This window comes from Acytostelium subglobosum (genome assembly GCF_000787575.1).
Source record: "Acytostelium subglobosum LB1 DNA, scaffold: scaffold2, whole genome shotgun sequence".
Lineage (NCBI taxonomy): Eukaryota > Evosea > Eumycetozoa > Acytosteliales > Acytosteliaceae > Acytostelium > Acytostelium subglobosum.
Genome location: NW_012236530.1, coordinates 170,409 through 195,212, shown reverse-complemented (window position 1 = coordinate 195,212; position 24,804 = coordinate 170,409). Strand labels below are relative to the sequence as shown.

Below are 24,804 nucleotides of genomic sequence, written 5' to 3'. Positions count from 1 at the left end.
TAAATAATATTTACTAAAATAATAATATTATTAAACTAAATAAATAATAATAAATAATAATGCAACAAGTACAAAAACAACAAATGGTATATCCATCTACTGGAAGATTAAAGACGTTACAGGATGCTTATCATGGTCATAGGTTCACTCAGGCAATGTATGTCTTGGCAAAGTTGGACGTGGCAAAGGCATTGGGTCCGAATGAGGACTCAATCAACACGGCAGAGGCAATAGCCAAAGTGGTGGGAGCAGATCCCAGCGCACTCTATCGTCTCATGCATTCAACTGCCGTCGAAGGATTGTTCCGTGAGATCATCGATGACACCAAGACTGGCGTCTTTGGTCACACGCCACTATCAATGGAGTTGTTGGACCCACTTACACGCGACCAGACGCTCTGTTTCTGCGGTCCGGGCTTCTACAGGGGCTGGGAGTCGTTGGAGGAGAGCATCAAGACTGGCAAGTGTCAGTATCAAAAGGCCACCGGTTATGTTGACTATTGGGACTTCCTCACCAAGCATCCGGACGATGAATACATATTCAAGAGATCCATGTCATCCATCACAATCAACAGTGTCAAACGTCTGTCTGAGCTCGGTGACTTCAAGCAGTTCAATGTCGTCTGTGATGTTGGTGCATCAGAGGGAATGTAAGGAAGTGTTTAATGAATGTGATTGAATGGTCTAGCGCGCGCACATGTTAACATACGCACATCACACTAGCTTGCTGAAGGAGATACTGAGGACATACCCAACAATCAAGAAGGGCATTGCGTTTGATCGTCCAACTGTGATCAATAAGAATGTACATGAGGCGAACTTGGACCCAAGGTTTAGTGAGGTGACTGGTGACTTCTTTGTGAGCGTGCCCGCCGCCGATTGCTACATCCTCAAGTCCATCCTGCATGATTGGAACGATGAGAGCAGCGCCGCCATCTTGAACACGCTGGGCAGGTCGCTGAACCCGGGCGGCAAGGTCTATATCATGGACTATGTGATCGGTCTACCGGGCTACACTGCCGCGCAAGAGTCGCACATCGCCTGGCTCGACATGCACATGCTGCAGATGGTCGATGGCAAGGAGCGCTCCAAGAAGGACTTTGACGACCTGTGCAAGAAGACGCCGTTCCACGTGGAGAACATCATCATCTCGCAGCTCAAGGCTGACATGTGGCTCTCAAACATCGTTGTCCTAACTAAATGATAGAGTTGTTGATTGATTGATTGATCGATTGAGCTTGAGAGTGGAGTTGGCTTCTCAATCTTCCAATCCTCTCGGCGATATCATCAACATTCTTCACACATTGTTCATAATCCAGTTGTTGTTGTCTTGTCTGTTGAGGAGTCTGTGTCTGAGTCTGGGCTTGGACTCCTCTGCCACCACCTTGTTGTTGTTGTGTCTCCATCAATTGTAGTATCCTCTTATCCTTCTCAGCCATGGACAGTTCATATCGCTCGATCAATTGAATGAGATCACTCTTTGATTTGAACAAGTACTTGTGTCTTGCAGACAGAGGTGACTCCTCCCATAACTAATTGTTATCAAGTCAGTTAGTGTCCTCATCCTCACTGCACTCCACTCAACTCCATCACATACCATCATAGGTGTCTTGCCAGCGTTGTTCTTCAAATTGATGTCGGCTTCACATTGTAACAGGCGTTCGATGCACTCCAAGTTGTTATTGATGATAGCGATGTGTAATGAAGTGTTGCTGTGTAGATGTTAAGACATGTTAGTGATGCGCCTACCCATTCATTCAATACATCGAACATGTAGACATACCCTGACTTGGTCTGTTGATTGATTGATGCACTGTGTTTGATGAGTTGATTGACACATGGTAGTGACCCTTTGAGACAGGCCAAGTAGAGTGGAGTCTCACCGTTGTTGTCGGGTGGGTTGACAGTGGCCCCAGCACTCTCCAACAGGTATTGAACCGCCAGATGCTTGCCTTCTAGACATGCCCAATGTAATGGAGTCAATCCATCATTGTCCAATGCATTGACATTCAACTTGCAACCACTACTGCGTGTCGTAGTTAACAATCTTAGTATCGTGACATGTCCTGCTTCTGCTGCATAGTGCATGTAGGTCTGGCCGTGTGGACCAACAGCCAAAGGATCGGTCAATGTCTGATCACTCGTAGACATCACTATCTGACTATGTCCATACTTTATCGCTTGTAATATATTATAATCCATTGACTAATTATATACTCTATTTATTACAATGGTCAATGATAAAGAATGTCATGTGATCATCTGCCTTCAAAAAATATGGGTGGTGCGTCTGGTGGTGGGGCTGGAACTATCCCTGGAATCACTTTATTAATATTTTAGTTGAATTTATTAAATTGATTGGCTTTACTCTTCGCCCAGGATCATTGATTTATGTATATTATTTATCAACTCTTTGTGTGAAAGGTTGATCTGTCCATCGATGATCCTAATGTTTCTTAAAAAGTTAGACTCTTCATCGTTTGTCAATCTGGCAAACTGACCAAGTTCGTCCCTCTCCACTCTATTTAGACCATGGTTTTGAAAGCAGGTAAATTGAAAGGTTTTGGAGCGGAGAGAACCTCCAAAGGTCTTTATGCCTTCCAAAGTATCTTCATAATATGACTTTGTATCTGTATATTTGTCCATTCTTTCTTTGATAGTATCCAATTCCAGTGGACAATAGATGATGTATTTCTTGTCGCCTCGATTTAAATCAATAAGACTGTAGTTGTTGATATCAATGAATACTATCTTATCGAATTCATCGACCAACATTGATTCATCTCTATAAATCTTCTCTTGTTCTTTGACAACAATATTATCATTGACATCAAATTTGAATGATTGATCAATATCATCATCATTTGGTATACGAATGATTGTTGTATACTTGGTGATATTAGGAGTCAATACAATGTCCATTAACATTTGGTAGATTGTTATATCTGGGACTCAGTATGATTTTGACTCTTATCCAGTCTACCTGGGAAAAGTTTAATGATTTGCCAAGGCTGGACTTATTCCATCCTAACACAAAATAATAATAAGTATGATTCAATCAATGTGGTGTATGTAGTAATACGACTCCATTAATACACCATACCATATTAATAACGAAAGTGAGGATGTTTCAGTGTTGTTAATATTATTAATATTTATTTATTTATTTATTTGTTGTTAAAAATAGATACAATGTGATTAGTGTAGGAAGGAAGAGACTGTCTGTCTCTCTTTGTCAACCACAGACACCAAGAATGAAATGAACTGAGTGATGGTGATGGTAGAGATAATTATAACACCATCAAACACACACACTCCCACTAACACTCAATCAGTAGCATCACCACATCTAATCAAACATTGCTAGTAGTAGTAGTAGTAGTAGTAGTAGCACTAACTACGACAGATGTTGATATTTATGTTACCTATTCATGCCATACTATACCCAATCAAATCACATCGAGTGAGAGGTATTCTTGATGGATGGTGATGATGATGAGATGCCGACAAACGGTAATTTTATGTTTGATTGATTGATGGATATGTGTGTAAAGTAAAATATATACTTACGACCATCTCTCTTATAATTTAGTTATCTATAAAACTTATTCATTCAAAGAGATAGATAGATAGATAGATAGACATAAAAGGTAACTGATTCATTCATTTTTCGATCAAGATGATGTGATTGACTTTTGTTCAAAAAACAGCCAACTACCCTTGACATTTTCATGCAACAAAGCTCATCTTTACTTGAATGCTTGCATTCGCCTCCTTCCCACTCATGTTACTCAACAACACAACAACAACAAAACAATCCATCACCTTGTTGTAATATTATTTGTGTTGTTGTGTGTACATTATTATTATTATTTGTTATTGTTGTACAACTATAGTTATACCATACTATATATATATATTATATATCATTCATTAACTCAATCGATCAATCAATCAATCAATCAAAACAGACAGAGAGTTTGAGAAAGATAGAGAGATACAGATAATTCTCGAGCTAAAAAGGAGATAGATAGATAATAGATAGATAGATAGATAATAGATCAAATCAATCAATGTCATTCCTTAGTGGCAAGAAGAAAACATCTTCGTCATCGACGTCGCATGGACCTACATCACCGGGTGGACCGGGTTCACATTCGGTGACACCATCGTCACCGGGATTTGCACCGCGCCAATGCCCTTTCAAGAAGTTTGGCTGCATGAACTACTTGCACACCAAGGTCGAGTACGAGGTGCATCTGCGCGACGACATGCAGACACATTTGATGCTGGTCGTCGAGAAGTTTGACCATCAGTTCGACCTGCACACGCAGCTGATGGCCCACTTCACCGAGCAGATGGAGGACCAGCTGGACCGCACGATGAAGGTCGTCAAGAACCACATGGACTCGTTCGGCACACAGCTGCAGGGCCGCGTCGACGAGGGCATCGACAAGTGCATGACGTTCGCCAAGAAGGTCGAGCAGCAGCAACAGCAGCTCGCCAAGCGACTGATCACCCAGCAGAACATGAAGTCACCGACGGGTGTCGGCCAGCCAAAGTCTGGCGGCGCCCACGACGATGGCGCCGATTCCACGATCAGCTCCAAACAGATCGAGGCTGAGCTGGCCGCTTTGCACCAGCGCGTCAAGAAGGAGATGGCCGACCTGACAGAGGACGCCGTCATCAAGCTGGAGCGCAAGTTTGAGCGATCGCTTTCCAAGATCGACAAGATCGAGTTGGACGTCAATGCCAAGGTCGACAAGAAGACAATGTTGGCCACATTGGACGACACATTGGCGCACCGCGCCGAGGCCATCGAGACCACGATCGTCAAGCGCATCGAAGAGAAGGACAAGAAGCGCACCGACCAGAACTCGCAGTCCTTTGACGTCAAGTTGGACACACTGCGTGACAAGATCAAGACCATCGAGTCGCAATGTCTGGACATGTCTGGCGACCTGCGCAAGGTGAAGCTGGAGGCGCCCTCGCGCTCCTCCGTCTCCACCACACCGGCCACCTCCTCGACACCTGCTTTCAACAAGTCCGAGGTGCTCGATGAGCTCAAGAAGATGGAGCAGCAGTTCAACGATAAGCTGGCCAAGAGCGAGACCAAGACCAGCGATGACCTCAAGAGCGTGGGCACAGACATCTCCGAGTTGCAGCGCAAGCTGAAGCAGCATAGCACCGAGGTCAGCGACGTCAAGCAGCAGATCGACAAACAGACCTACCGCGTCAAGCAGATCGAGGATGACCTCAAGAAGAGCGACTCATTACTGCTTCTCGTCCAGAACAACGTGAAGAAGCACAATGAGTTTGTAGATAAGGAGCGCGAGCGCGAGCAGGAGAGGCAGCGCATCCAGGAGTCGCTCAAGCGTCTGGAAGCCAACCAGAAGAAGTTGGAGGCCGAGATTGCCGAGGGCAATGAGCAGGTGGAGCGTGTGTTGCGTGAGGAGACCTCTGGCAGCTCAGTGAGCTCACTGTCCTCGCCCACTCCCTCGCCATCCAACCAGCGCTCGCCACTACCATCCAAGCGATCATCCGTTGTGCTCTCATCGCCAATGGCCATCTCACAACCTGTTCAGACTCCAGTCAAGCCCATTGAGCTTGCCAGCAATAGCAAGGAGTCCAACAGCAAGGACTCCAGCAGCAAGGAGTCACACAAGGAGTCTAGCAGCAGCAGCGCAGGTAACAGTGCGAGCAACAGTGCAAGCAACAGTGCAAGCAACAGTGTCACCAACAACAACAGCAGTCACAGCAGTGCCACGAGCAACAGCACTGCCAACGTCGTCAGCAGCACTGAAGATGGCGAGAATGGTATACTCTGGGAGTATGATCCAGTCGTCGAGAAGTGGATCAGACTGTCTATCAAGGTATGTTTCCAGTATCCCTCATGTCCTGGCACTTGAATGGACCATTGCTAACTTCTCCCCGCACACTCAATTACAAAAAAACAGCTAAAGGTCGAGAGAAAGGCATTCGCAGAGGGTGCACTTAGACAAGCATATCACACAACTTCGCTTGGCGTGTTTGAGAACGTGCCAGCACTGAGTCCAAAGCACGCGTTCCCAACGGTTGACTCGATAAGCACAATGTCATCTAGGAATGAGGCCGTCAACCAACTGAAGGCCGGCACAAAGTTTGTGCTCAAGCTCTACAAGAAGGAAGCCGAGCAACAGACAAGCCGCGAGCTCTACTTTGAGGACGTCAAGATGCAGCTAGTGTGCCGCGATTGGGGTCATCGCTTCAATCACATGAACCCACCCAAGAAGATTGAGTTCCTCATGTCCTGGGTGGTGGAGCTGGTGGACCGTGGCAACACGCCCGTGCTCTGCTCGATCGAGCCACTGCTTGTCGGCGAGTTCAAGAAGAACAACTCCAACTATGGCGCCGTGCTCAACAGCCGTTCGACACCACAGGCCTTCTCGCATTTCACCTACGAGAACAGCAACAAGCAGATGATCATTGTCGACATCCAGGGTGTGGACGACCTGTACACCGACCCACAGATCCACACTGGCGATGGCAAGGGCTTTGGCCTGGGCAACCTGGGCAAGGTGGGCATCAACAAGTTCATCACAACTCACAAGTGCAATGCCGTGTGCGCGCTGCTCGACCTTGACGTCAAGCTGAATGGCTCGGGCGGCAACAACGCCACGATGCGTAGCCAGCAGCTCAAGGGCACGATGGTGTTGCCAGACATTGTCAGCGAGCTCCAGATGGCGTCGCCATCCGACGTAAAGATCGGCGCCAACGAGCTGTCTAAGCTGGACATGAGCCGCAAGGAGCTCAAGTGCATCAACACCGTGCAGTCATTCCGCGAGATCCTCAACTGCGTCTACTTCTTTGAGGGCATGCGCTATCTCTGTGCCGGCTACGGCGATGGAGTTATGCGTGTGTTTGACATTGAGAACAACTGGAGCGTGGCACACACGATCTACGCGCATCGCAAGCCAGTGGTGTCGGTATGCTCCAACTCGCAGTACATCTTCACATCGTCGCCCGACCAGACGGTCAAGGTGCACTCGCTCAAGAACTCATCCAAGGCGCTCGAGACATTCATTGGACATACAGGCGAGGTCAGCTGCATTCGCGCCAACGAGAAGTACCTGTTCAGTGGCAGTTACGACAAGACGATCAAGGTGTGGGATCTGGCCACGTTCCGCGAGGTCCGCTCGTTGGAGGGCCACACCAAGTACATCAAGTGTCTGGCGCTGTCCGGCCGCTACCTGTTCAGTGCAGGCAACGACCAGACTATATACGTGTGGGACACCGAGTCGCTCACCTGTCTGTACGGCATGCAGGGCCACGAGGACTGGGTGCTCAGTCTGCACGTGTGCGGCGCGCACCTCTTCTCCACGTCCAAGGACAACGTCATCAAGATTTGGGATCTGTCAGACTTCCACTGCGTTGAGACATTGCGCGGACATTGGAACAGTGTATCGTCGTGCGTTGTCCAAGACCGCATGCTCTACTCTGGCAGTGAGGACAACTCGATCAAGGTGTGGGATTTGGACACTCTGGAGTGCGTCTACACTCAACAAAAGTCACACTCTCTTGGCATTCGCTCCGTTACCTACTGCAACAATCAACTTATCACTACCTCTTACGATGGTTCAATTAAGATTTGGGAGTGGATCACCAAGTAGTCGTCGTCGTCGTAGTCGTCGTGGATATCATCAGCGCATCAACATTCATCGTCATCACACAACAACTCAAGTTTAAAGAGAGATACATGTAACATTATCCAATCAATTATCACAAACCTACTGTTTCGTATCACCATCATTCATTCAATCAATCAATGGCCAATTTATTAGGCCAAGACCAATAAATGTATCCAACAACAATAACAAACTCAATCAATCAAATCTATTCCAATACTATACTTCCAGTGATTGCACTGTTACACTGATTCTAAACCCCACAACCTGGTCTGTGTTTCCATCATTCTCCTCATTCTCATCTTCTTCTTTCAAGTCTTCTGTCAACAATCTCTTGATTCCAGCTAGGTCCAACTTGCCCTTGAGTATATCGATATGATATTCAACTAGTGCTTTCCTCTCATTTGGTGTGATGGTGGGGTCTAACTTCTTTGCTCTCGTTAGATCAATCATTATTGGCTCCAAATACCATTTCCTAGTAGGAGTCTTCTTAAATTGAGGAAGAAGTGCAACATGTCGCCATTCTATGTCACCTTGATTATACCATAATCCACAAATAGCTTTTCCAAAGCTGTCCTCGCTAGTTTTAACAGAATATAACTAAGTTTATCCACTTCCTGTTCAATCTTGCCATGCTTGATAACCTCTCCAACAAAAGGTGGAATGAAGGTGTAGGAAGGAAGTTCAAGATGAAATGAAAATGGCATCACTAGAGCATAAAGGGAGTTGAGTGTGATTACCCATGCTCTTGGACCCATTTCACTTGAAGGATGTGGATAACAATCATTCCAAGTATTAACCTCAGCAACTAGTCTATCTATGACGATTTTGTTTGTATCATCAGTTGATTCGGTGAATCCAAACTTGATTACTGCCAACTTTCCAGTATCTGAACAAACTAGCCATACACGACCGTCACCACCTCCTTGAAAGTCCTTCAACATAATGAAGTTATTTGTATTTTGTTCAGGCATCTCATAAGTTAACATCTTCAATGTTTCTGGGAGTTTGATCCATTCAAATGATTTCTTGTTGAGTTGGATGTAATGTCGATCTACTGAGATCAACTTGTTAGGTTGTTGGGATGTTGAGTTGTACATCTTTAGAAATAGTGAACAAAGTACATTGATTAACTCTCTCTCATTATGTTGGTATATTCTTGAACAATGTACTGACACGTTCAAATGGTGGATCAGTCTCAATGTTGTCACTGTCAATTTTTTGGAAATTGGTAGAAGCAGCAGATTGGTCTGATTCTTGTAACCAGAATATTCTCCAATGTTGATAGGTTGTAACAATACTAAATACATCTCTGACACCATTGTAGTTGTGTAGTATCATCATTTCGTCAAACATTAGTCCTGATTAGAGTCGGGTCATCAAGTGTTGTTCCATTGGAGTTTGGCATTAAAACCTTGAAAATACCAAGTGGTCTTCCTCCTACTCTTTCCTTCACTATGTATATTTCAGAGTCTAGGGAGAAAGTTGATGACTCGTGAATGATATCGAAACTTCCTTATATTACATAAAGAAATTATATCATATAATGCTGGTATCACAAAATATTGAAGGCTTTCCTGGCAACTTGTGAGTTCATCTAGAGTACCTCTATCATAGTGTGACCATATGATTGAATCATCTTTAAGTTTCAAAGGTGAGTCAATTATTCCAAACTCTTTGACTTCTAACTTTGCACCTGGGTACTTTGAGTTGTAGACATTAGAGTATCTATTGTCTAGTTTTCCAAGGGGAGGAAATCCTTTATCCAAGAGTCTTTGATAACTGATTTCTTTGAGTTTCTGATTCTCCTCTTTAATCATATTATCTATTTGAGATAATTTAACTTTTAAACTTTCTTCATCAATCCCATCTTTAATTTCCTTCTTTAGTATAGATATTTCCAGTTGAATATTCTCCATTATTATTCTTAAAAAAAATATGTATTTGTTGTATTCAATAATAACAAAATTGGAATAATAATATTGGGTTGGAGGGGAAAGAATATAAGTATATAATAATTTGTATTTATTTTAATAATTATTATTAGTTCAAGTTACTGCATGGCCTGGGAATTTCAAAAAGTTCAAGCTTTTTTGATTCAAAGATCAATGTTCGACACAACAAGATTTTGAGATATTCAAACTAGAGATAGAGATAGAGATATAGAGATAGATAGATAGATAGATAAGGATGTTCAAACCACCACCTATGCTGAGACAGCAGTCCAGACAACTTATGGTGTCGTTGAGGAAGGACCAGGTCGAGATGGATGTGGACGAGCTTGATGAGATAGACTTGTCATCAATTCTAGGAAGCGAATTGGATGATGAACCAATACTACAAGAGGACAAGGATCGTGTTAGAGAAGCACTAAAGAGAGGAATCGATCTACGCGAGTACTCACGTGAAGTAGAGACAGAGATGAACCAGAATGAGAAGTTAATGATTGCAGACTGTAAGTATCGTGTGATCGAGTGATCGAGTGAGATCGGCGACTGACATACATCGATGATCATTAGACTTTAGTGAACAGGATGACTTCTTGACATTGTATAAACAGGTGTCTGTTGTGGATGGTGTCCTGGGGACATTGGAGAACATGCTCAATCAGTTCCACAATGATCTGAAGAGTATTGGTTCAGAGATGAACTCATTGCAAGAGCGTTCAATGATGATGAGTCACAAAGTAAACAACAGAAAGTTACTAAGAGAGAAGCTATCAGAGTTTAATGACATTGTAACCATCGCTCAAGACTTTGCAATGTATGTTACTCGTCGCATCGCGTCGCGTCGCCACATTCAATCACTCAATCATTTACTAACTCAATCAATCAGTCGTCTAACAAAGGGAGAGATAGATGATGAGTTTATAAGTTGTTTGATCAAGTTGGATACAAAGAAGACATTGTTTAATGATTATAAGTCACTGAGCCCAACGATATGCGCTAATAATGAGCCACAGTTGAATAAGTTGACAGAGGCATCGATATTGAAGATACAGAAGTACTTGCGCGACAACTTGTCCTCGTTCAAGAAGTTGTCCGATCGCCATCAGGTGCAGACCAACTTGGCGCGCATGGCCTACATGTTCCAATTCCTCTTCAAGTACAGCACAATGGCGGCGGCCGAGGTCATCAACACCTACGTCGAGAACTCGGAGAAGTACTACTCCAACTACTACCGCAACTACACCACCGGCATGCTCAAGCTGCAGGAGGACGTCAAGTCAGGCAACAAGCTCAAGCAGCTCTTCACGACCAGCCCGTCCGACAGCGGCGCCGCCATCAACGCCCACACGCTGATCAATGCCAACACGCCGGCCAACTCACGCTCGCGTATTGAGCAGCTGCGCGTCGAGGTTCTCGAGTCGGCTGCCATTGAGCCACCTGCCGCCGCGTCGTTCTTTGAGACAGCCACCAACCTGGCCAACATCACCAGCAGCCAGTCAAATGCATCCATTCTAAAATATCCGTTCGACCAGGTCTACCGCTCCCTGGTCTTCTTCCTCATCGACCTCATCACTCAAGAGTCCAACTTTGTCACAGACTTCTTCCTCGGTGGTGAGGACATGATGACCACAATCTTTGCCAAGTCCATAGCATTGCTTAATGTAAGTTACAAGTTTAGAGTTGGAAGGGTGGAGGGCGAGGTCGAAGCCTCGCTTGGCAACATGATCACTAACATTGCAAACATACATACAGGAGACAACAGAGAGCTATGTCAACAACACCAAAGACATGGTTGGTCTTGTAGTTTTGATCGGTGTATTGGATAAGTATGTAGTTGGACTTGGAACTGGAACTATCCCCGCCACCTCCCACTCACTAACCAACACAATCTCCGCCCGACAACAACAGTTACAAACAAATGATGGACAAGAAGAAGATATATATTATGAATCAAATGTTCTTTGAGAGAGCGATACCTTTGGCATTGGAAAAGTTTAGACGACTGTTCAAGGAACACTCAGACCTGCTGATCAGCATCAATGTGAAGGAGTTGAAGCCAATCAGCCCATCACACGCGCATCACATGTCGAAGCGCTTTGCCGACGTGCACGTTTGCCTCGCCGGCCTGCACACCATCCTCACGTCAGCAGCACTGGAGGCTAATCCATTCTATAAGCCACAGGTGGAGCTGATGCACAGCGCCATCGTCACTCTGCGAACGCACTCTCTGCAACTGCTGCGGAACATCACCAATGAGATTGCCAACAAGAACGATCAGGTCGTGTTCCTGGTGAACAACTACGCCGACGTGTTGCAATCTCTCACAAACGATCACATCCCCGACACGGACGTGACGCTGATCAAGTTCAAGGCGCTGCTCAACTCATCGCTGGCCAAGTATGTGAGCGAGCAGCTCACCGCGCTCAAGTACTTCACGCCACTGATGACCTTCACGCATGAGTGGGGCCCACTGGTCGAGTCCAACGTGACCATCAACCCGGCGGACAACCCCACGTACAATAGCGATGCCGTCGAGCAGATCTTTGCCTCGATCGAGGTCAACTGGAAGTCAGCGGTGGCCGTCATCAAGGACAACTCAACCAAGCACTTTGCCTCGAGTCCACTGGCACAACAGCGTGCCTTTGAGATACTGCTCGAGGAGATCTGTCGTCTATACGCTCTGATGACCACCATTGTCAACACCAGCTTCCCACATCTCAAGCAGTCCAGACACTTCCGTCCACAACAGTTCACCAGCGACGTCCAATCCATGAAGCCCTCTGTCACCTCCACCTTTGTATATCCAGCCTTGGCCCCATCTTCACCTTGATCGTCTTTCAACAAAGTTGATTGATTGATTGCTCGCGAGGTGGATGGGACGAGGGTTGAGTTGATTGAAGCTCACTCATGTAACCCCCTCACCCTCCATTACCGGATGCGGCAGCAACAGTAGACGTGGGAAGAATGGTGGTGGGTGTGTGTCCAGGCTCCTCCACTGCGACAACAATACAAGCACACACATTATAACTTCAATGTTCATTCATTCATTCATTCTCTCTATCTCTATCTCTATCTCTTGATGATATAATTATAAGTTATTACTCCAAAGAATGAACAACAGCGGCAACAGCAGCAACAGCAGTAGTAGCAACGTTGACGATGATAACAATGTTGGACATCACCATTTGAATATGTCACCAAGTGAGATAGTACAAGACTTGAATAAGCAGTTGGCTGCAGAAAGAGCAAAGACTAGGAGTTTAAATGAGGAGATCAAACATTTAAAGCATGCTCAATTGAGACTTGTAACTATCATGTATAGTGGACTATATTGTGATAGGCTTGTCTAATACATTACACATAATGTTATAGCAATTGGTTACAGAGAATGAAGAAGAATACATTACCAACAAGTTTATGAAATACCTTGCTCAGTTAAAGAAGGAGAAGGAGCACCTGGCCTTAAAGGTGGAGGAAGAGGAGGAGTATCTAACAAATACACTTCAAAAGAAGATGCATGCAGTATGTTGAACCAACCATCCTTGCAACATCCAAACCAACTGGACTCTAACTTTTGATGTCCAAACCTATAGATTATGAAGGAGAAGGTAGAGCTAGAGAAGATGTTGGAGGTAGAGGAAGAGTTCATTGTGAACAAGTTGCAGAAACAGATACAAGAGGTAAATAGAGAGAAAAAGGCATTGGAGAAGAGATTGGAATCAGAGTTGAGTGATCATAAGCATTTGTTGAAACTAGAAGGCGAGGTACTGGTACTCCAACAAAAGATTAAGCAGTTGGAACTATCCAGTGAACATAACAAAGAGGATATGGCATCGTTAAAGTCTGAGAACTTTGTCCTATGCCAAAAGATTGCTAGGGAGCAGGAGAAGATCAACCGGGTGACTACAGAGAACTCATGTCTAATGTCCAAGTTGGAGATCGATGGTGATGGCCCTGCCATGCCATGATCCCTCCATCGACATTATTTTGTATTGGTCTTAAATACCCCAATTACATATTGTACATACAAAAGAGAGAGAGAGAGAGAGACGCTGCCAAAAGGTAGTTATCAAGGATTGACTACTGGTTCCAATACTACAACAATGCTCTACCATTACGAGAAATATCCATCCACTTCTATCTACCCAAAGTGATCAATTACTCTTCATAAATAACCGGCAAAGGATTTGGTTTCCTTTGGATTGTAATTGAACGACAGTACACCAAACGACAGGTTAACCTGTCTCTTCATTGCTGTTGCAATCAAAACTAACTATCTTTGATGGATTGAGTGATGTCTTTGCTCTCCCACAATGGATGGTTCAGTTCCGCCACCATAACCTTTAAGTTCGCTATCAACCATCATCAAGGTTATAGATAGAGGTAAAGATGTTGACAACAGTGAGGTTGGTTGTTAGCAAACAAGGACTTTAAGTTTTATGAAAGAGACACCTTTCGTTTATTCCCTTTGCACAAATAAGATCATGATTCATTTGATCCCGATCACCCCACAAGACGACAGACGGTCGGTCACTTCGGGAAAGAGCCACAACCCCCACACTCTCACTCTCTATCTATTAATATCATAAGTTACTGCGGGTGTACGAGTCCACTCTGGACCCTAGGCTAGTGTAGGGGTGATCACTTTCACACTCACTATCTTATGTGTTATTGCTTACTCAAGTTGAGTGATGAATAAGTTGTTCAAGCCCATTGCGAAGAGGTAGTAGAATCCAGTGTAGAGTAGTGGACCACCGGTGATTGATCAACACAGATACACATACTCACACACACACATTGGGTCCAGTGATCAATAATCCTATCTCTTAACAATCAAATCAATCCATCAGTCATTACAACAATCATTACTACTATTACAACAACAAACAAATAACAATGGCTGTTGATGAGACTACCAGACTTATAGAGGAAGGTGCATCAATATCCATTCAGGATGGTGGAGAACCAGTTAGATTTGTCAAACCACCTCCAACGACAGATGATGGACTGTTTGATAAGGTCCAACAACTGTTGGGTCTGAAAGAGAAGAAGAGAACACAACAACAAAGAGATCAGAATAAGGAAAAGGAGTTCAATGATAAGTTTAGAGAGTTGTCCTGTATGCAGGTTGACGACATCCTGCTGCGAACGGGATCGCCTGCCTGTGGCCTCACCATGGACGAGGCCAAAGAGCGACTGGTCAAGTATGGCCGCAATGTGATCACAACGGTCAAGCCGACGCCTTGGTACAAGCTGCTGTTCACCGCCCTGACACATCCGTTCAATGTGGTGCTGATGATCATTGGCATCGTGTCGGTTGCCACCAAGGACTACGCCACGTTCACCGTCGTGATGTCCATGGTACTGCTGTCGTCTGGCCTGCGCTTCTACGAGGAACAAAAGTCTAGCAAGGCATTCACTCATCTCAAGTCGTTGATCAAGACCACGGTCACTGTACTCCGACGAACAGACGCCCGCCAAGAGGTTGGCCAAGAGATGCAAGTTGACATGGAGGAAGTTGTGCCTGGCGACATAGTCCCACTCAAGGCTGGCGATGTGCTGCCTGGAGACGTGCGAATCCTACACTCCAACAGTCTCTTCCTGTCGCAGTCGTCCCTGACTGGCGAGTTCCTCCCCGTGGAGAAGTCATCGCACCATTCAGTCATACATACATCGATCTTTGACACGCCAAACATATGTCTCATGTCGACCAACATCGTCTCGGGCAGCGGCCTGGGCGTTGTGTTTGAGACAGCCCAACACACATACATCTCATCGATCTCTGAGATCCTCACCAGCACCAAGACCACCAACGCCTTTGACATTGGCGTCAAGAAGGTGGCCTATCTACTCATGGGCTTTGGCGTCATCATGGTGCCAATTGTCATCACGATCAATGGACTGACCACAGGCGATTGGTACGACTCTGTCATGTTTGGATTGTCCGTTGCCATTGGGTAAGTACCATAGTAGATCGAAGATCATGACCACTCACTCACTCACTTACCATCAACATGTAGCCTCACACCAGAGATGTTACCAATGATATTGAATGCCAACTTGGCAAAGGGCGCAACAGACATGTCCAAGAAGAAGACGATCGTCAAGCAACTGCATTCAATTCAGAATATGGGCGCAATGGATGTGTTGTGCTCTGATAAGACAGGTACATTGACTGAGGATAACGTCAAGCTGCGCGAGTTTATTGCGGCCGACCGCATGGAGTGCGAGGAGGTGTTGAAGTACGCCTATCTCAACTCCAACTTCCAACGCGGCCTCAAGAACGTTCTGGACGAGTCCATCATCGAGTTTTATCACGAGAAGTACCCAAAGGAGTCGACACCAGCCACATCAGAGTACCAACTGCAGGAGGAGTTCCCATTCGACTTTACTCGTCGTCGTGTCTCGGTCATCCTCGAGAAGGAGGACGATCACATGCTCACGTTGGTGTGTAAGGGTGCCGTGGAGGAGGTGATGTCCTGCTGCTCACACGTTGCCACGCGCAACCACAAGGAGAAGCCATTGACTACCGAGCTGAGAGAGAGGTTGCTCGCCATTTCAAACGATCTGAATGTCGACGGCCTGCGTGTGCTGTGTGTGGCCACCAAGCCGATGGCGCCACACACGGGACCGGTGCAAGATGAGGAGCATATATACAATGTCAAGCAAGACGAGATTGAGCTGACGTTCCAGGGCTTCCTGGCATTCATCGACCCACCCAAGCAGGACTGCGCCGCCGCCATCGAACAGCTGCGTGTCAATAATGTACAGGTCAAGGTGTTAACAGGAGACAATCTGGCCGTGGCCAAGAAGATCTGCAAGGATGTTGGCATCGATGTGTCCAAGATTATCTCGGGACCCGAGCTGGAGGAGGCATCGCCCGACGAGTTTGATCAGATCGTTGAGGAGTGCACACTCTTTGCCAAGCTCACACCAATCCAGAAGTACAATGTAGTTCGCGCACTCAAGCGCCACAAGCACACAGTTGGATTCTTGGGCGATGGTATCAATGACGCATTGGCACTACGTGAGGCTGACATTGGTATCAGTGTTGACACTGCCACCAACATTGCCAAGGACGCGTCGGACATCATTCTGTTGGAGAAGTCACTGGAGGTCATCAACACGGCCATCATCACTGGTCGCACTACCCACGCCAACACAATCAAGTACATCAAGATGGCTGCATCCTCGAACTTTGGCAATGTATTCTCGTTGCTGATCGCCTCGGCCTGGCTGCCCTTCATCCCCATGCATCCACTGCAGCTGCTGACGCAGAACCTGCTGTACGACTTCTCGCAGATTGCCATCCCTTGGGACAATGTCGACCAGGAGTTCCTTGAGACGCCGCACCCGTGGAGCGTGTCTGGCCTGTTCAAGTTCATGGTGTTCCTCGGACCAATCTCTTCAATCTTTGACGTGACGACCTTCTCCTACATGTGGTGGTACCTGGGCTGGGACTCCAAGGCCTACCAATCGCTGTTCCAGACCGGCTGGTACGTGGAGGGACTGATCACACAGGTATTCATCGTGCACAATATTCGAACGATCAAACTGCCGTTCATTCAACGTTGGGGATCGTGGCAACTGGTGCTCAACACGCTCTGGGTTGCAGTGCTGGGTGTGTCCATACCGTACATACCCAAGCTGTCTCAACTGTTGGGCATGAGCTCACTACCAGACATGTACTATCCTGGACTGGCCATATCATTCTTTGGATACTTCCTCCTCACTCAAATCATCAAGAAGATCTACATCAGAGTATTCAAAGAATGGTTATAAGTATAAAGCGTTATGCAGTGGACATCTATGTATGGACACATTTAATGGAATAATGGTCGATAGCGACGGTCACATGTGTGACCTTTGGTTTGTTTATTGGATTGATTGATCGATTAGACAACTGGATTGAATGTGACAGCGTTCAAATAGATGACGGCGTTGGTTTGGATTACGATGTAGTCTTTTGTGGTGTATGGATCCTTCTTGATGGGCACGACGGTACTAATGTCAACGTATGACTTGTAATCACCAGACACTGGGATAGAGATGGTTGTGATCAAAGTTCTGCCTGCTGGGCCAACTTGACGGTAGATGGACACTGTTGCAGGATTTGCGGGTGCCTTGGCAAAGAGTCCAATGTTGAATGATCTATCAGCTCCCGATGCTTCAAAGAAGTACATCAATGCACTGCCTGATGGCATCTTGATTGAATGTGAACCAATGGTGAAGTCGTCCTTGGCCAGGACTACGCTGCCAATATTGTTGGTCATGTATTTCTGGGCGTTGATCATCGTGGTCACCTTGGGGAGCAGGACATTCTCTGGAAACACCTCCTTGGGTATGAATGCGGCCTGGATTACATCGAGTCCAATCTTATCTGCTTCCTCATTGTCCATGTACCATGCGAAGATGTCATTGAGCTTGTGGACTGAAACTGAGAAGTCTGTGTTGTTCTTGGTCGGCACCTCCCAATCCTCCGCGAACAGGCAGATGTCTCCCACAGGTGTGCTTAGATTAGCCTTTCCCCTATGTCTCCAACATCCTGGACGCTTATATATAAATCCATCGAAATGCACCGTGAATTTGGATCCTGGATTGGTGGACTCCACTAGGTCGGGGAAGGCAGAGCTGACCAGTGTGATGTTCTGGTCGTTGATCGTTGAACCTAGCTGGAATGTTGTGATAATGTTGGGAAGACCTGCATCATCATCATATAGTCTGCTAGCTTTTGCATAGTCCATGTCTGTGTTGAAAGCCTGGTTTCTCTTCATTTTCCTTCTCAGAGCAATGAGATGTTTACGGTTTTGGATGAACCTGATCTGAGTGAGTTGTCCAAGGTAGCTCTCATACTCTGACAAATGGAACAACTCCTCAGCTCGTTGATAGGTGGCTTCTCCTGGAACTAATTCATTATCAGCGTCTATGCTGAGGTGATACCAATCAGTGAGAAATCCAGCAGTTGGCGAGAACAACTTGCGAACGGGCTCAGAGTAGCTGCCAGAGGGGAACACAGATCCATCCATGCGCGACCACATGGCGACAAAGTCAAATACGGCTGGGATGATTGCACGGCGGAGCTGTATCACTCGGTCATATTTGTTCTGTCCGGCCATCAGACCTTCCTCGGGCTCAAGTGCAATCTTGGCTACAGCCAAGTCAAATGTGGCACGAGTATGGTTGGTGTACTTGACCAGACATGTCTTCAAGTTCCGACTCTGAGCATCAATCACAGTGCTGTCGAATCCCCATTGAGTGGCGAACCTCTGGAACTGAGACTGAATCATAAAGTAGACCGTGGCAGCCATCGTGTATTGTGGCAGCTCGGCAATGTGTATAGGGTTCGGATCAAAGTTGGTGTCGATGATCATTCGTAGTCTGCTCTCGAGTGTCTTGAATGCAGTACGAACTGCCTTGCGAGTTGTCTCTGTGTTGAGTTTGAGTTGACTCTCGACACTCTTTGCAAGATTGGCCAAGAGTGAGCTGACAGCACGAAACCTGATCTTGACTTGAGCAGCATCGTATGACTCCAACGTTTTGCCAACAGCTCCTCTCAAATCATTCATGAACCAACTGTCGATGAACTGGGTCGAACTTGATTTGTCGATAAACGTTGCCATCATTGCGTTGATGGCGTTGACTGCATTTGGACAATCTGTTGGTGTACATGCTGTGAGTGCCACCACTGCCGCCTTTAAGCCATCCATGAACTTGGCTCCATCAGCTGGAAGGTCTTGGAAGTAGGTTACTGGGGTTGAATAGGCTTTGTTGGTCGTCTGGGCCATCACTTCGAACCAACTACCCTTGTTGACATCAGCAGTGGCCACTCTCGCCACTCTTGCCTTGGGTGTGGCAGTGACTTGAGCATGCGTCTGTGATGTTGTAGGTGGTATCGTTAGATTGACTGACTCTAACAAAAGTGTGTGAGTGATTGAATGACAAGAAGAACTTACATTTGATGTCAACGAAAGACTCAACAAGAGAACGAGCAATAATTTCTTATTCATGCTACAATTTATTCAAATATAAATATTAATATAATATAATGGAATATTGATCAACTCAATGATGATATCAACTACATAGGTGATGATAGACTCGATCCATCACATCTTCACATCAATAAATAATAATTTGGAAGTAGCGTCACAAGTGATCGCGGTACAGACATTTGTTTTGGTTCTGGAAATAGAACTTTGATGCGATGTGGAAGAGCCATCAGCCCTAGGTGTCTGTTTTTGGATTAATTCCATCTCATATTAATAGACTCGTATCATTTTCAACAACATTAACTCTATCATCTACATATTGGATTTAGATCAAAGTATGATGATTGATTAAGAACGAATGGAAGAGACTGACTTTGTTTAATGATTGATTGATTAGACAACTGGCAATGGACTGAATGTGACAGCGTTCAAATAGATGATGGCATTAGTTTCGATAGTTATGTGCTCACTTGTTGTATATGGATCCTTCTTAATGGGAACGACGGTATTAATGTCAATATATGACTTGTAATCACCAGACATTGGAATGGAGATGGTTGTGATCAATGTTTTGACCGTGCCAACTTGTCGGTAGATCGACACTGATGCAGGATTGACAGGTGCCTTGGCAAAGAGTCCAATGTTGAATGATCTATCTGCTCCTGAAGATTCAAAGTAGAATACCAGTGTGCTGCCTGCTTGCATCTTCAATGAATGTGAACCAATGGTGAAGTCATCCCTGGCCGGTTCCAGAACTGGACACATTTTTCTGGGCATTGATCATCGTGGTCACCTTTGGGAGGAGGACATTCTCTGGAAACACTTCCTCTGGGATGAAGGCTGCTTGGATCACATCGGCAGAACCAATTTCATTGACATCCATGTACCATGCGAAAATGTCTGCGATCTTGTGGCCACTCACTGAGAAGTCTGTGTTGTCCTTGTATGGCACCTCCCAACCATGCGTAGTCCTAACAGTAGTTTACATTACTTTCGTCTGTTGACCTGTCAAACCAACAGGCTGGCTCCCTTTTTGAAACTGAACTCCATCGAAACTCAAGGAGAACTTGCATCCTGGATTGGTGGACTCTACAACCTCGGGGAGGGCAGTCCTGATCAGTGTGATGTTCTGGTCAATGATAGATGGACTTATCACGAAAGTTGAGATCCCATGATAAATAGTACCGACTCTGGACCATTCGGTATCAGTCTTGCCAACTGGGTTGTTTCTCATGGTCCGGTGTATAGCCACCAGATATCTAGTGTCGTGGAGGAACTTGATCTGAATGATTTGTCTAATGTATTGTTCAAAGTGTGCTGATTGGAACATCTCCTCCATTCTTTGATAGTTGATTTCTTTGGGAAAAAATAGCTTTCCCAAGTTCAATCTGATGAGTTTCCAATCGACGAGGTAGCCAGCAGATGGCGAGTACAACTTGCGAACGGGCTCAGAGTAGCTGCCAGAGGGGAACACAGAGCCATCCATCCGAGACCACATGGCGACAAAGTCAAATACGGCTGGGATGATTGCCCGACGGAGTTGTATCACTCGGTCAAACTTGTTCTGTCCATCCATTGGGCCACCCTCTGGCTCAAGTGCGATCTGGGAGATGGCCAAGTCAAATGTCGAGCGAGTATGATCGGAGTACTTGACCATACATGTCTTCAAGTTCCGACTCTGGCATCAATCACAGTGCTGTCGAATCCCCATTGAGTGGCGAACCTCTGGAAATGAGACTGGATCATAAAGTAGAACGTGGCCGCCATCGTGTATTGTGGCAGTTCGGCAAGGTGTATAGGGTTCGGATCAAAGTTGGTGTCGATGATCATTCGTAGATTGCAGTCTATCACTCTTCATCACAGTCTATCATCAAAGTACGACAATGTAGACATCAAGCGCACGAGATACCAACGAACATTGACATTGTACAATGAACATTTCGGCAAAGAACCAGACAACAACATCATTTGGGATGCACAATACTTGTCGGGTGGACAACAAGTTGGACGAGTCGAGAAGAAGTTGCAATCAAAGAAGCAACGAGTCAAGAAAGTGGAGGAACCTGCAGTGCCTGCAGCTGATCCAGCACCAGCTCCAGTACAATCCTCAACCGATCAAATCACATTGTATGTTTTAGGCATTAAAGGAGCACGGGTAGAATTCCATATTCGACCAACGACTCCTTTGATCAAACTCATGAGTGCCTATTGCCAACGTCAAGGTGTCAAGCCAACAATCTGCTTTCAGTACGACGGTCAGCTCCTTCAACCAGATCGAACACCCTTGGACTATGACATGGGCAACAATGCGGAAATCATCGTACTGAAGGAAATAGTAGGATGTTGATACCTCGGTCTAGAATCCAGGATGTTGACAGATTGACACATAACCACAATCACCATGTTATGAATGTACATTAAATCAATCAATCAATCGATGTAGATTTATTTGGAATTATTCCAGTGATGATAATGGGTCGAAGAAATAACTACTTGACTGCTCGTGAGGGAAGATCAACTTGTCCTTTCTTCGTTTCATCAGTTGGTTGACGTCACCAATGCAATAGGTGGTTCTGACTCGTTGTCTTCCGCCAACTGTAACATAGCTTTGCTCATAGATCAATGACAACATGCGTGTATCATCCAGGTGTCGAACAGAATAGACAGTTTGATATTGATTGTTTGTGAATCCAAAATGGTAGGTGCGTACATTGAGTACCATTGTCAAGGCTGCTACAATGTGTTGTAAGATAAGGCTATGGTCTCTTGAGCCAAACTCCAAGTGTAAACTCATCAAATGTGTTTTGATCTTGTAGTCTAGACAGTCCATCCCTTTGCTTGCTCTCGTGACATTGTTGAGTGCTCGTACCTCAAGCTCACCCTGTGACGCCAGCGTGAGCAAGTACACGCCATGTCTGGATAGATTGTCGATTGTGAGGTACTTGAGGTTGGGAGGTAGACATGTACTGGATTGATCTCTTTTGTATCCCACGCCAATCGTCAGTTTGATGAGTGATGGCGGCAACACACCTACAATCAAAGTTTGATTGAAGTTGTCTCCAAGTATTAGCTCGGTTAATGACATGGGTAATACTCCAGGTGCGATTACAAGTGTACCGTTGTAGGTCAGCTTTGTAAGTTGTTTGGGTAGTGCTGCAGCTGAAAGAGGCACCACCAGATTCTGGCAAATGGTCAACTCACGAAGTGACGAGGGCAATGTATCGTTACCAAGTGCCCGTTTGAATCCTTCAAGAGTCAGACGCTGAAGACCATTCGGCAGGATACCAGGGGGTAGAGTTTGATTGAATGACATGTTGAAGTTCAATCCGATAAGTGAACGCGGGAGAGAGTCTTGCTCCAGACGCTGACTAAAGTAGACACCATCCACCAAGGTAAGTGATTGGGGTAGAACACCGGGAGCAATATGACTGGTGTAGCTTTCTCCAAAGATAAGCGAAATGAGTGAGTTTGGAAGCACGCCAGGGAGCAGTTCCCTATTGAAGTTCCTTCCAAGGGAGAGCCAAGTGATTGAGTTGGGCAAGGTATTGAGAGTTATATCAGAGGAGTAATAACTGTAAAGGGACAACTTTGTCAACGATGAGGGAAGTTGGCCCGGCTTCAAATGTTGTCTCACGCCGTACAATTCTTGAAGTTGACTGGGGAACTTCACAGTGAAGTTCTCCTCAAAGAATGAGCTGATGTATCTCAGTCGGAGTAGATTAGGAGGCAGTATCACATGACTCCTGAACTGAAGGCCAAATGAAAGATCAGTGAGTGACTCGGGTAGCTGACCACTGTTCAATGGCATGTTGAAGTTGCTTCCAAAGTACAGTGTGAGTAATGATGGTGGTAGGTAGTCTTCACATATTGGTCGATTGTAGAGTTGTCCAAAAGCCAGGTATGTCAATGAGCTTGGCAGGGCATTTGCCACGAGCTGTTGGTTGAACAAGCGACCAAACGTTAGGAATCGTAGGTTGGTTGGTAGAGTGTCCCTTTTGATTGGGGCTTGGAAGCATTCACCAAAGTTGAGTTGAGTGATTGAGTTTGGGAGTTCATTCTCACAGAGTTGCTTGTTGTAACAGTGACCAAATGACAGGGTAGTGATTGATTGTGGCAGTATAACATCTTTCAGTGGCTGGTCAAAGTTGTCACTTAGAAGTAGTACTTTGATGTGTTGTTGGTTTGTGTTGTTGTTGTTGTTGTTGTTGTTGTTATTGTTGTTGAGCTTGTCCTTGCGAAGTTTAATGAAGTTGAGCTTCTTGATGTGGAAGGGTAATCGAACATTGTTGAATGATGATGTTGAAGATGATGATGATGATGATGGTTGGTTGTTCAATGACTGCACTGTGTTGGACACCACTAGCCATTTGGGAATTAGATTATAGTACTTTCTACATGTCAATCGAAGACATAATGAGTCAATCTCATCACCAATGTTAAGTACTATATGTTTAAGTACAAATTCAGATACAACTTGTTCCATTATTACTATCATACATATACACAATGAATCTTATGATCAACCTAAAGTTTGGTTTCTTAGCTTTGTCAATATCAAGAACACAGATAATAGATAATACCAAATAATATACTACTACATATTAATACATAGATGGCAAGGAAAAGAAAGTTAAAGACAGTTAAGGATGTACTATTTGAGTTGTATGATAAGGTTGATCAGATTGCTCTACATGATTTGGTGACGAAGCAACATGTTGAACTCAAAGTACATGGACAAGCGTTGATAAAGGAATACTTTCACTTCATTGCATTGAAGATCATTGATTCTGATGTAGACGCAACAAAGATATCACCATCACCTCTCATCGACATGGTTTGGCATTGTCATATATTGGAGACACAGAGTTATGAATCAATGTGCAATGCAATCAATCAAACAATACATCACAAACTATCATCAATGTACGACAATCAAGACATCAAGATACCAACGAACATTGACATTGTACAAAGAGCATTTCGGCAAAGAACCAGACAACAACACTATTTGGGATCCACATTACTTGACTTCTTCGAGCATGAGGCCAGCCTTAGATATAGATGTTGATGATAAAGAAGAGGATGAGGTTGAAGATGAAGATGAGGATGAAGATGAAGACGTATCTTCCTCAGATGACAAGTTGCCAACAGTTCATAAATGCTCTGGACCTGAGATGCCACGATACACAACGTCCGAAGATCC

General features: G+C 45.2%; 10 protein-coding genes across 10 annotated transcripts; 6 read left to right on the top strand and 4 right to left on the bottom strand.

The window, feature by feature from the left end:
• Positions 1-155: 155 nt before the first annotated feature.
• SAMD00019534_008580 (hypothetical protein) lies at positions 156-1,203 on the top strand (the record flags this gene model as incomplete). Its single annotated transcript, XM_012902825.1, has 2 exons — positions 156-649; positions 723-1,203. 2 exons carry the CDS (start codon positions 156-158, stop codon positions 1,201-1,203), a joined length of 975 nt encoding a protein of 324 aa, XP_012758279.1.
• Positions 1,204-1,296: 93 nt separating this feature from the next.
• Positions 1,297-2,150, bottom strand: SAMD00019534_008570 (hypothetical protein; the record flags this gene model as incomplete). Its single annotated transcript, XM_012902824.1, has 3 exons — positions 1,297-1,383; positions 1,597-1,711; positions 1,783-2,150. The coding sequence occupies 3 exons, from the start codon at positions 2,148-2,150 to the stop codon at positions 1,297-1,299; spliced, it is 570 nt and encodes a 189-aa protein (XP_012758278.1).
• Positions 2,151-4,072: 1,922 nt separating this feature from the next.
• SAMD00019534_008560 (hypothetical protein) lies at positions 4,073-7,648 on the top strand (the record flags this gene model as incomplete). The annotated part of the gene is made up of 2 exons (XM_012902823.1): positions 4,073-5,872; positions 5,957-7,648. The coding sequence occupies 2 exons, from the start codon at positions 4,073-4,075 to the stop codon at positions 7,646-7,648; spliced, it is 3,492 nt and encodes a 1,163-aa protein (XP_012758277.1).
• A 2,205-nt stretch (positions 7,649-9,853) lies between these two features.
• Positions 9,854-12,442, top strand: SAMD00019534_008550 (hypothetical protein; the record flags this gene model as incomplete). Its single annotated transcript, XM_012902822.1, has 5 exons — positions 9,854-10,118; positions 10,183-10,426; positions 10,499-11,273; positions 11,365-11,438; positions 11,521-12,442. The coding sequence occupies 5 exons, from the start codon at positions 9,854-9,856 to the stop codon at positions 12,440-12,442; spliced, it is 2,280 nt and encodes a 759-aa protein (XP_012758276.1).
• A 587-nt stretch (positions 12,443-13,029) lies between these two features.
• SAMD00019534_008540 (hypothetical protein) lies at positions 13,030-13,580 on the top strand (the record flags this gene model as incomplete). Its single annotated transcript, XM_012902821.1, has 2 exons — positions 13,030-13,134; positions 13,206-13,580. 2 exons carry the CDS (start codon positions 13,030-13,032, stop codon positions 13,578-13,580), a joined length of 480 nt encoding a protein of 159 aa, XP_012758275.1.
• Positions 13,581-14,508: 928 nt separating this feature from the next.
• Positions 14,509-17,394, top strand: SAMD00019534_008530 (hypothetical protein; the record flags this gene model as incomplete). The annotated part of the gene is made up of 2 exons (XM_012902820.1): positions 14,509-15,569; positions 15,633-17,394. 2 exons carry the CDS (start codon positions 14,509-14,511, stop codon positions 17,392-17,394), a joined length of 2,823 nt encoding a protein of 940 aa, XP_012758274.1.
• A 113-nt stretch (positions 17,395-17,507) lies between these two features.
• On the bottom strand, positions 17,508-19,619 carry SAMD00019534_008520 (hypothetical protein; the record flags this gene model as incomplete). The annotated part of the gene is made up of 2 exons (XM_012902819.1): positions 17,508-19,484; positions 19,566-19,619. 2 exons carry the CDS (start codon positions 19,617-19,619, stop codon positions 17,508-17,510), a joined length of 2,031 nt encoding a protein of 676 aa, XP_012758273.1.
• Positions 19,620-20,583: 964 nt separating this feature from the next.
• SAMD00019534_008510 (hypothetical protein) lies at positions 20,584-21,258 on the bottom strand (the record flags this gene model as incomplete). The annotated part of the gene is made up of 1 exon (XM_012902818.1): positions 20,584-21,258. One exon carries the CDS (start codon positions 21,256-21,258, stop codon positions 20,584-20,586), a length of 675 nt encoding a protein of 224 aa, XP_012758272.1.
• Positions 21,259-21,423: 165 nt separating this feature from the next.
• SAMD00019534_008500 (hypothetical protein) lies at positions 21,424-21,948 on the top strand (the record flags this gene model as incomplete). The annotated part of the gene is made up of 2 exons (XM_012902817.1): positions 21,424-21,728; positions 21,804-21,948. The coding sequence occupies 2 exons, from the start codon at positions 21,424-21,426 to the stop codon at positions 21,946-21,948; spliced, it is 450 nt and encodes a 149-aa protein (XP_012758271.1).
• A 108-nt stretch (positions 21,949-22,056) lies between these two features.
• Positions 22,057-24,084, bottom strand: SAMD00019534_008490 (hypothetical protein; the record flags this gene model as incomplete). The annotated part of the gene is made up of 1 exon (XM_012902816.1): positions 22,057-24,084. The coding sequence occupies one exon, from the start codon at positions 24,082-24,084 to the stop codon at positions 22,057-22,059; it is 2,028 nt and encodes a 675-aa protein (XP_012758270.1).
• Between the last annotated feature and the right edge of the window lie 720 nt (positions 24,085-24,804).